Source organism: Apium graveolens, chromosome 1 (assembly GCF_009905375.1).
Source record: "Apium graveolens cultivar Ventura chromosome 1, ASM990537v1, whole genome shotgun sequence".
In the NCBI taxonomy this organism is placed as follows: Eukaryota; Viridiplantae; Streptophyta; class Magnoliopsida; order Apiales; family Apiaceae; genus Apium; species Apium graveolens.
This window is the reverse complement of record NC_133647.1, coordinates 169162032-169174478: the sequence shown is the minus strand read 5'-3', so window position 1 is coordinate 169174478 and position 12447 is coordinate 169162032. Positions and strand designations below refer to the sequence as shown.

At 32.9% G+C, this 12447-nt stretch overlaps 1 protein-coding gene across 1 annotated transcript; it reads right to left on the bottom strand.

Annotated features, from left to right (window-relative positions):
* Nucleotides 1-3403: 3403 nt before the first annotated feature.
* On the bottom strand, nt 3404-7443 carry LOC141670777 (F-box protein CPR1-like). Its single transcript, XM_074476776.1, has 2 exons — nt 6079-7443; nt 3404-3643 (listed from the first exon to the last, which is right to left on the bottom strand). Exon 1 carries the CDS (start codon nt 7358-7360, stop codon nt 6098-6100), a length of 1263 nt encoding a protein of 420 aa, XP_074332877.1. The 5' UTR covers nt 7361-7443; the 3' UTR covers nt 3404-3643; nt 6079-6097.
* Nucleotides 7444-12447: the final 5004 nt, after the last annotated feature.

Here is a 12447-nt window from a genome sequence, read left to right as displayed (position 1 = left end):
GCTTGCTTGCTTGCTGCAATAAACACAGTATTCTCAGTTTAATAGCTAATAGATATATTAGCGTACATTACCTAAGCACCTTATGTAGCTAAAATTTTAAACAAACTGAAATCCGATTTCTAAGAGTGGGGGATTATGCAAAAGATTGGTTTATGTCTGAGTACAGAAAATGATATTTAAAATTGTGGGACGATTACAGATAAGCAGCACATTATATATTGTATGAGAAGAATTCATTCCATCAATTCCAAAATAACTGCAGAGGAAAGATCAAATATCTTGCAAGGAAGAAGTAAAATCCTGTAAAAGCTGTTACTATACACACAAGTGTGGTTACTAAAATTTACAACATTCACACAACATCAGGGATATAAAACTCCATTTGTATAAACAGAGTGACAGAGAGAATATGATATGAAACAACTCAAATAACAAATAAATGGATGGAGCACAAAGACAGTGAGATATGTATCCAAGAACATAGCAGTGACGGACATTCTAATCTGAAACAGAAGCAACCAACTCAATTCAAAAGGTATTGGGATAGCCTAGTGGTAAAAGTTTATACTCTATCAATTTCGAGTCTTTGGGTTTGATTCTTCCTCACTCGAAACTCCATTCAGAAATCTTTACTAGCTTCCTTTATTGTCAGCACGCAAGAAACATTAACAGCTTTTGGAAAACCGGTCTAATTATTTCAAGTAATCTGAGTTTCAAGTGTTCAACATGAATCCCCCATGCATTTTTCATCAATGGAACATACACAGGCAACAATGTAACACAAATATAAGACACAAAAGAAACCAACACAATAATTAGAAGTATTCATATTTTATTTGATCACTACAACTTCAAAAAAAAAAGAAAGAAAGAGTTTTATAAGTTCATCAAACATGCAAACCTGTCAAGGATTTTCTCTTTCAGCCAAAAACTTTGAACTCAAATCTGCATATTTCATCTCGAGATAAAAACTCTAGCCATAATGACAACTCATTTCGTCCATAATATTCACCCTCATCATCCACAAAACCAGAATCAACCCCCCTCACAGCTATTCACCATAGAACTCATCATTTCATCTCTTTCATAGATATCCCTCTTCATATCCTCCATACTAGACATGATCACAACTTCAGATTTCTCAAATTTCTTTGTTTTCTTCTGTTGAAAAGCAAGAAAGATTGTAAAGCTGAAGCCTAATTCTCAAAGATTGTTTTCTTGTGTTGAAGATGATTTTTGTTCTTGTTTATAGTTTTTGTAGCCTTTTTTTTAACAAGCTTTGTTTGCAGGCTTGCAGCTCTCTTTCCTCTGTTTTTAAAGTAGAGTTATGAACTTTTGCTTGTTTTTACTTTTTTGTTTTTAATGTATATTTTAGCCAATCAGAATAAAAGCAAATTTCCTGACTAAAAAAAGAATACAAATTGGTCCCTGTAATCAGAGAACGAGCTAGGATTTGCAGATTGCAGGTTAAACTTTTTAACAGATGTACAGAAATTTCTTACATATTTTACTAAAAAAATTCTTTAAACTAATAAAATGAATTAATATAATCAAATTATTCACATACCTCGAGGATCGAAAACCAAATATTACAAACTTTTACTAATAAATTACATGGCATAAGTTACATAAATATTTTTATTCTAATCATACAAAAGTTCTGCAGTTTAGGGTGGCAACCTGTCACGCCCGGCACGGTTGTACTTAGAAGGGGACGAACTCTGAGGCCGTGACAAACCGCTCAGGCGGTCCGACCCCTATATCGGTTCCTGCATGTAATTACCATCAAATTTACTATTTATCATTGTAATTTGAAATATTCAAAAAAGTCATCTATGCATGTAATTCCCATCAAGTTTACTATTCATCAAATGCATTCTGAAATGTTTTAAAATCTCCTGGAAATGGAGCGAATAGGATAAGAACGCAGCACTCATCCTGAGATGGATGTATTTGATTTATCGTTTAAATTAGTAAAAAATGTATTTATAAAAATTTACCAGTAGGCAGTCAATTCTTCCAACCAAAAGAAAGCTCACCAAAAGAAAGCTCAAAAGTCTGTCCCGGTTCCTTCAACAAAAGCAGCAGCAAATGAAAGTATCTCAATTCCCAAACCCTTCAGGCCCCAACTAAGGGTCTAAGACTAAGAGTATGTAACATATATAGTATAGTAGGCAAACAAACTTTATTCAACATCTGCTCCTTATTGCTCATACCATCCTTGATACACATACTGTCGTTCAGTTTACAGAAGACTCGTACATATACAGACAATAACATTTACATGATCTGTAAGCCAAAATTTCCACGACTCCTCATCCCCGCTAGAGATTTATACAAGTTTTTGGTGCATAATTCATAAGCATATAAACTAGGCAGGGTGGCTTATGGTTTCAAGCTGCACGTCTTGCAACTTGTTAGATTTGAAATTGTCTAAATAGTTGCTTCAGTAATATTCAGATAAAGAGATATAGTACAAAATTATTGTCTAATAGTGCATACAAAATGTAAGAGAATCAGACATGCTTGTAAGAATATAACTTACAAAGTTGGCAATAAAAGGATATTTCATCTAGAAACTGTTAAGCACTGTAATTGATTACCAAGAGAATTTTGAGAATTAAAATAACAGTTAACTATTTAAGCAGCAAACAGAAGTTGAATAAAGAATATGGCCAAAGAGAATGTACATACTATATATGTGCTAATTACAATTAGGTTCTATATTTTCTCCTCACGGTGCCACACTTAACAGAGTTGCCCAGATCTCTAGAATAAAAGCAGCAATTAAATGAATCTTATAAATGATTCCAAGAAGGGACGTCAATAGAAGTCCCTGAAAATATTTTTTTACATTTGTTCGATACATGGGACATGTTAACAACAGCTTTCCAAAATATCATCTGTCAAACAAACCAAATAATATTGTTCTTAAACCAGATAGGTGATCTATGTTAACCTCATTCACAGTATGTGGAAGTAAGGTGAGGTTGGAAGGGATAATAAATATAATAACCAGATATGTGATATACACTAACATAATTGAGCCAATTTTTACAAGTCACTTGAGCAAATGGTATGCAAGATTGCAAGCAGAGTACGAGCTAAGGGATAGTTTGCTGATGGCAGATAATAATGAAATATAAGATTTTCACAAAATCATATCTATCCTAGCAGGGACTGAATAAGCACGAACCCTTGTTATGTCAGTTTACAACTTATTTTAGTCAACACATTCGTTTTGGAAATATTTTGGTCATCAAAAGACGGGGCAAGTTATTATACCTAAGATCCTAACATTCAATAAAAGTTTTTTTTTTCCTCTCACCCCCTTTTGATTATATTATTTACCTTGAAACTAAAAGAAACATCCAGGAATCAAAAAAAGAAAAAGAAAAAAGACTTGTAAATATCCAAAGAACATATGATCAGGAGTAAAGTTATGACAATAAAACATCTGCTACACATAAGCACTTGCTAAGTCGGGGACATATCTGTCTACAAAATCATTACACCAAGTGGAGTTCAAAAGTTGTTTCTTTAATCTCCATTAGCAAAAGCTAGCACCTTAAAAAAAAACTTCATGTATATACTACAATTACTAAAGTTATCTGGATTTCCAAAGCAAAATCATCAATGACACCTGAAACAAGCGACAAAAAAATATGTAAGTTTTCAGGAGAACAAACCAGATCGAATCCATCCACATATAGTTCATACGTGCTTACGAAGTTCAGCACTTCAATTGATTAGCAAGAGATTTCAAAAATGGAACAACACATCATAGTTCTACTATTTATCCGAGCAATAGAAGTAGAAAACTAGAAAATGGTCAAAGAGATTTTATCAACTATCCATACATTCTATCTAAACTTGACACTTTTTCTACCAAAGAAATTACACCATCTAAAGCATAGAAGTTCTACACATTCCTCTCATCACATTACAGAGTTTGCTCGATTACAAGAATAAGATATTTGCATAATGATTTTAAGAAGAGACATTTTTACAAGACCCTGAAAGATTTCTTTATTATTCTTATTATTCTTATTTATGAAACAAGTTTAAAAAATGTTCAGAGTAAAACAAACCACCAACTCTGTCCGCTGTTTAACAAACTACTTGTTAATTATAATTCTGTAAAGCCAAAAGGTTATATAAACTTTAAAACATAGGTGAAGTCATGTCGATCCCATGACGATACGTATTCTATATACCCGGACTCCCCTAAGTGCCCCCCTCCCATCCTTATCTTCCCACTTTCAAAATCTGTGAATAACTCAAATTTAATTAAAAGCAACTGGTCCCCAAAATTGGTGTGAAGTAACCGTTTCTATAAGAAACGACATATTGCTGATTATTAGCAAAGTATGAAATTTTGCAGCACGGTTAATGGTTTCTTTCATTAGTGGCATCACACACACACACACACACACACACATATATATATAATTGGCATGATGGGTGAGGCAGGGAAGATTGTTCAATGAATGCTATAGAAAGGTTTAAACCCCGACAGCATCGAATACAATATTTTGGTATGTGTTTTTCTATTAGACAACGTTGATGAAGGTCTGCAGCTGTATTGAGGAGATTTTATCTCAGGGAAAGCAGCGCATTTATGTTAAACCTGGTTTGTTGCTCAGCAGTGTATATATGGTCAGGCCGACAAGGCACTGACATTGTTTTGCAGGGTAGATATTGTTGATCTAAAGTCTAAACCAGATCATCTGATCTATAATTTTATACTATCCTCATTCAGAAGTTTAAAGGGATATTAAACTGTACCAGGAGATGTGCAAGAGGAGTTTTTCCCGAGTCCTGATGCTTTTCTCAAAAAGAGCTATTTAATTAGCCCTGTGTGAGAAAGGGAGTACAACAGATGCAAGGTTGTTTTTAATAGACTAGTAATACGCGATTCTGTAGACGGTATTATTATTATATATATATAGGTTTATATATATATATACATGATGATTTATATGTATGCCAAAATGGTCAACGTTCAAATTCCATATTACTTAACTAAAGCACTAAACATTCAACCTATTAGTAGATGGTGCACAATGCACATAGAAGATAAGATTTAAGTAAAGAAATATATATAAGTTATAAACTTCCGATTAGAACTTATTAAAGTTCAACAACATAATCATAACAAAAATACAAAAAAACTAAAATTATAAAAAAATTGAAAAAAGGAATTACATCTTATATTTAAAGGTCCTATATGTGCTACTCCCTCCATCACATTTTAATAGTCCATTTGTAAAATATAAATTTCCGAAAATATTTGTCATGTTCTTTAACTCATGCAAATTTTGTAGTTTCAATATTGAGTAAAAGACCGTTTTCATTAATTTCCTTGTAGAAATTGAAAGTGCACATTATTTTATGTCTTTTGTGTGTATAGATATAAATGTGAACATTTACTTAATTAATGTAATGTGGTAAAACTAAATTGAATTATTGTATGAAAACGAGAAAGAAAACATTGCAAGTTCTATTTCTTGATATGTGTGAAATTTGCAAATTGGACTATTAAAATGGGATGGAGGGAGTACTAACTACTAAGTGTGACATCATAAAGAAACACACATGACAGATCATGAAATATAAAGCAACATTAGCAAGTTAACCTGCCAAGGATACCATTGACCAGGATGAGTAAAGGAATTGTATTGTATCTACTACAAACTAATAGTAATAAAGGCATCAATTGAAAAATGGAATTAAGAGTTTCCCCTGACCCTATGATAGATTTCCAGAAATTATCAGTCAAACAAATAGACAGCTGTCTTAATTTTCACAAACTACTAAACCACAATTCAATACAAGTGATATCAATTCAACGGTTAAACATGTTTAGAGCGAGGGAGTAATTTCACATCATAAGATATGTTGGCAGAAACGAGAGCAAAGAATGACACATAATAAAAAAATATAGATTTCTCATAGCTTAGACATGATATTTGTTTTTTATTACCACCATCAACCAGGCTTTTAAATGCGCTATAGTAAAGATTATCGATATGGAGCAATGATTATGTTAAGTAGATGTAGATTTATATCACTTACCAGCATAACGCACAATTGCTCACTTTCCATACTTCAACAGCGATTTTCCTCCCTCGTACATGATCAAACTCTCCGGAAAGGAAGTGTCAGCAGTAGAAGGAGCAAGAAGATGTCGTGAAACCTCTGGACCCCCATGCTTACCAAATCCATGATCCTTAATAACCTTGCTCCTGTAGTTACAAGAGCATATGCTTGTAACATCACCAAACTCCGACCGATACGCCTCTGTTACAAGTGTGCCAGTTTTTGTAATATTCAAAGGAGGCCCATATTCTTTAAGTTCAACATAAAAACATTGTGTCCAAGAGACTACACCATTTTCTTGACTCATCATCCATGCACGATAAGGATATTTGGGAGGGTCCGCAATGCAGCGATCTGGGTCTATAGTACAAAGAACAAGTGAACCCTGATACTCCATCAGCTTAAACGGGGCAATTACTCCAAGAAGACGGGGAACAGCAGATGGCACTTTAAATTCCCCAAACAACTCGGTATTAAAATCAAAGGAGATTATCTTCAGTTCTCTACTCTTCATATTATTAAATTCCGGAGTTCCGGGTTGCTTCATTTCTACCCAGTAGTATTTACCATTAACAAAAGCCCCCTCTTCATTAGCAAGTCTCGGAACTCGAGGATCTTTTATCTTCCTCCAAGTGCTCTTCCTAAAACTATAAACCTCGACCTTGGGAGCCACCTCACCAAACTGCTTCCCCTTATCATCCCCAATATACACAATCCTAACAACTTTATAATCATTACTTATCTTATCAAAACCCATTCCGACAATATAATAACTCTTATTCCGGTTATCCAAAAGCTTCGTAAAACAACTGGAAACAAGAACCCTATGCTTCTTAACATAGGGATTCCAAAGATACAACTCTCTAGTAGCATAATCAATATGTAAATCAGTCAATAAAAGCAGTCCATGTACCTCGACAATTAATTTCAAACTACGACTCTTGGTAACGAAGGGAATGTCGAATTTTTCGATAACCGAAGAAGTATCAGCAGAAATTAAGGAGCAGTAGTTTTGTTGGGAGATAAAAGGAGGGATAATAAGCACAGTATTATCACGACAATTAGAAATAGAACGAGTAATTTGAGAAGAAATGAAAGAGGGGTTGTTAATAAGAGAGTACCATGTTTTGTTGACTGATGTTGATCTAATTAGGTCTTTTACGGGTAGTCTGGAGAGAATTTCAGCTGTTGTTTCTTGAGGAAGATCGTCCAACGACGTCGTGCTGATCATTTTGTCCCGCGATACAGTTATTGACATTTTGTTTGATTAGGGTTTTAAGGGCTTCGGGAACAAAATGTGAGAGAGATAGAGAGTGGAGAGAGCGAGAGTGAGTGTGAAGTGTGAAGTGTGAAGTGCGAAGTGTGAACTGTGAATACGAGAATGCGATTTCTCAAAAAAATTCGAAAAATCCGATATTCGTCCGAAAAATCCGCATTCATATTCGAAATAAAGCGGATATTATCCATATCCGAAACAAAACTGATATTATCCGTATTCGAATCCGATGACTGCGGATACGGATATAGGCATATTCGTATCCGATAATATCCGAATCCGAATAAATATATTATATTTAAATATTTATGTAATTTAAAATTTATTATATTAAATTTATAGTATGTGTATGTGTGTATAAATACACACATATATATATAATTAAATATTATATTTATACAAATTTTATATAATTGTAAAAATTGTATTGACATATATAAAAAATTATTTGAGTTCAACAATTTAAAGATAACAAATATATTGAAAAGATAAATAAAAATTAATTTTTGAATAAATTAAAATAGGATTAAATCACTTTAACTCTTATTTTCATTTTAAAAATGAAATTTTATTTTTACTTTTTTTTTTAATTTTTTTTTTAATTTTTAATATAAAAATAAAAAAATTCAGATTAAAAATCGAATTCGGATCCGGATATTATCCGTATCCGGATAGTATCCGTCGGATCCGGATTCAGATATTATTCTTTAAATATTTTCGGATTCGGATACGGATCACGATATGAATTTTCGAATTCGGATCCGGATACGGATGTAGACAGATCCGTATTTGAAATATCCGCCCTAAATGCGAGTACTTTCTGGCTTCTATTATTAAGATTTAAGAAAAAATGCATTGTTTTTAGTTACTTTGAATTTATTACATGTCGAGTGAAAAGCGCATCAAACGGACGCTTAAGCGGGGTCTTAAGCGGAATCGGAGGTAAAAACGTCTGGATTAGTGCAAATCGGATAGTTAAGTGTTTAGTAAAGTTTAAGCGGGTTTAAGCGGTTTTAAGCGAATTTTGACCTTTTAAGCGGTTTTTGACCAAATTAAATGGGGATTAAAAATAATTAGAAAAAGAAAAATATTATTTTTTAAAGAGGTGTAATTTGATATTTTAAAATGTTACTTGTATTTTTTTAGTTAATTATGACTTTGTGAAAGATCATTTTATTGGTTTATTATAATATGTGGATGTTATCTCTTTATTCAAAAAAATATTCAGTATTTTTAATAAATATACATATATTTATAATCCGATTAATGACCCGATTTTAAAACCGCTTAAGCGTCCGTTTTAGTGCTTAAACGCTAGAAGGTGAACTCACCGTTTAGGTCCGATTTGCGTTTTTTACAACACTAGTTGAGAATGAAATTTTCAAATAAATACAATTTTTGAAATGGTTTTTTTAGTCCGTTTGAATGAAATTTTCAAATGAATACGATTTTGCTAAATGATATGAAAAAAAATTAAGAGCTATAATATAGGTACCTCAAATTGGTTTTAAAATATTCTTGGTATGACGTAACAATTTAATTTATTGCAAGTATACGTATTCACGTGGATTTTATATTTTTTAGAAACACTCAAATTCAATGTTAGGATTAGAAAAGTTAATGTCAACATTAATTATTACTGAGTGTTACACATAATTGATTGAAATTATAGTGTTATATATAATTACGAGTGTGTTGACTAAATTTTGCTCCAAATTTTGAAAAGTTGTCACATTTATAATTTGGCAAAATGGTGTTACTGTTTGTTTGGTATTGTTGTTATATACAACAAAATTTTTTGCTAAAAAATGTTAAAAAATTGTTTGATAAAATTTAAAAACTGCTCTTTTTAGCCCAAAAGCTGCCCTAGAGAAAAGAAGTCCCACGTTAGAAAAAGTTTTTACGGAAAACAAATGCTGATTTAATCATCAAATCTTACCAACAGCTTCATTATTTTTAATATTTGGCATAAAAACATATACAAAAAAATTACCAAACAGTCATCTGATTTTTAAAACAACATTTTTTTCAGCAGCACTTTTTTTTAATAGTACAACAATTTTTAACAAAAATGAGAAACAAAGCCATAATCATTTTAAACATTTCTAATTTGGTAAAAAGGTGCCTATCTTGTAATTTTAGATGGAAAAATTGTGACTAAAACAATAATAATTAAGATGAGTTTTTTTCAAATATAAAATGTGACTATACGTTATACGTTAAAGTAATAACAATCCTAACTGAGATGAGTTTTTTCAAATATATAATCATTATAATAATATTTGTAGGGCAATTAGAAGGACTAGGACTTGAGGATAGGAAACCATAATAAATTTTGATGTTGGGTTACAACTTACAATCCAATAAAAAAAAAAAAAAATATTAGGGATATCAAATTAGTTTCCAAAAAAATTAGAAAATATTAGTATCAAATTTTTATTGGCTAAAAATTAAATCAGTGCCACATACACGAGCATGTTGCCTACATAACCTGATAAATGAAGTAAAATATTTCCCGACTTGACCATTCTCTTATTCCCGGCCTTATCTATTCCAGCACTAGCTACAACTCTTCCGTTTTTGGCGAATACCTTTGGTGTAGTAGTAGAATTCTTGCTTCTTGGTGGTTTAAAAGGATGGTTGAATACTCCCTCCACCTTGTGTTTCTTGCCAAGGTTGATATAATTCTCTAGTGACCTGAGAATGGTTAGCATTTTCTGTAACCTCACCATGCATTTCTAGTAACAATCATGGTCTATTCTTCCATCACCAACATGCTAAACTCCTCCATCACCCATTTTCAAATTGCTTACTCAGAGAATGATACTTTAATCTTATTGTCTTCGAGTCAAAGGGTGTTTCCGTGTAGATTAAAGAGACAAATCCAACACCAACATGACTTCGGCTAAACTGAACATTACTAGTTTTTTTTTTTATTATTTACGGACAAGAGCATGATCCAAAACCCAAAATTGCCACCTCTCCGCACTATACTCACTAGAGATTTATACAAGTTTTTGGTGATTATGCTTGATAAGCATGTCAACTAGCCATAAGCGGTTTTCTATATTCAGTTTTCAAGCTACAAGTCGTGCCAGTTTGTGTTAAGCACACTTGCATAATTGCATTACTATTAACATGTAAACTGCATTAATATTAACATGAAGGAAGCTTATACATATTGTACAATAGTACATAAACATTTCTTAATCATCTATGACTACTGTTGATATGGATACCCTTTTATCTCTAATTCCTTGCTATAGCTTGCACAGTGTTTCAGTAATGAGTGTCTGACTCTCCTGTAACTGGTTCTATCCAGTCTGCCGTACCTAAATGATTGCCAAACAAACAATGTGATCGTGCATAAAAGGAGCTCCCCTTCCATGGTAGGGAGATAAATCCCAATAAAGTAGCACACAATGATGGGAATAACCAGTTGCACCGAATAAGAAACACCACGAGGCAGTAGTATATAAATCAAGGACATAGCCGCAATAAAAGTTGCAGTGTTGATTAATTGGAAGATGAAAAATAATAACGTGAGCTCGCAGTTATAAATTGGTCATCATAAATTGTGGGAAGCGTGATCACAGCTTGATATGCATATACTTCTATAAGCACAGCAACCACTAGGATGCCATTTTTATCTACCAAGGACATTTGGCGCTGGTTTGACAATATCCATCTGTTGTACCATGGAAATCCTTTTTTCATTGACTTCACCAGTGATTTATTGTTGTTTGTATCACAAAAAAAAAACTCTTTCATTGTCATATGACTTTGTCCGAGTCCACCAATGCAGTATTTTCAGTTTCCTGTCATTCTGTACCATGTTACGGGTCTGAGCATCCATGACGTCTATGGCCTTTAAGCCACTTGAATTCCTCGCGTATAGGTCTATCTTGGGAATCAACATTTTCACCATCTACTAGCAGAGTGTAAATCATTAGTATCTGTAGAGAGGTCCTTTGCTTCCCACTCATAAATTTTAGCCCTGCATTACCAGATATGCACATGATAAACACATACACAAGCACAAACTAAACATGTTTGTATGACTCTACATAAGACAGAACAGTTTTAAAAAACATAAACTAGGTTTTCTGATTATACAAAGTTACTAAAAGATCATTAACTTACTTGAACATAGTTTCTAGAGGCTGCGATATGCAGAATAGTATTGCCTTCTTCATCAGTCCACCCTGACACAAATACAGCGTCTAGCAATTTTAACCATTCCAACATAACCTTAACAGTGTCAATTCTGTTATTCTTAACAGCAACATGCAGTGCATTCTCTAGTCTAACATTAACATCCAGGATTGATTCCGGACAAGCCAACAAGAATTCAACCATAAGCTCAACTTTTCCTTCCTCAGCCACAATTTGCAACAGAGTATTGCATTCTTTCCCTTGCACTCAGACTAATTCTTTGTCAACGTTTATCATACGAATCACAAGATTAACATTATAACTCTGCAAAGCGATGATGTGGATGGGGGTAAATCCATTTAGATTTAGCTTGCATCGGAAAGATGGTTTAGGCCTCATCATTTTAATTGCAAAATGAATGTTTCCTGCCCTTGCAGCTACATGCAATGAATGGTGATTCGTCCACACGCTCTAGCTTATATGGATCCTGCCGAATTAAATTAAATCATATAATAACTCAATATTTCTTATCCTAGCAACCTCATTTAACCTCTCATCCATGACCTTGAGTCTATCGTTATTACTCTGAACAATTAAAATGCACTTTGTTTGCATAAAATTTAAAATGAGTTATCAGATAAGTATAAATTCAGTTCTATCTTAGTAGGCTGAGGCGGCAAGAAATCTTGTCATTTTTTCTCTTTATTTAATGATTTATGTATTGCAACAATCAATCGCATTCTTACCTGGACAAACCGCTTGAAACCATGTATGCATAACTTGGTTAAACAGATCTGGTCATTTTATATTGTTGTAATGAAGATGACATCAACAACAAACCTATCAACCTCTTTAAAATATTACTTTTGTATGTTCTAATAAAAAAGTTTGAAATAATTAAGTCAAGATTATCT

Coding starts and splice junctions, on each gene's coding strand:
- LOC141670777 (XM_074476776.1), bottom strand. CDS start 7,360: ATGTCAATAACTGTATCGCGGGACAAAATGATCAGCACGACGTCGTTG.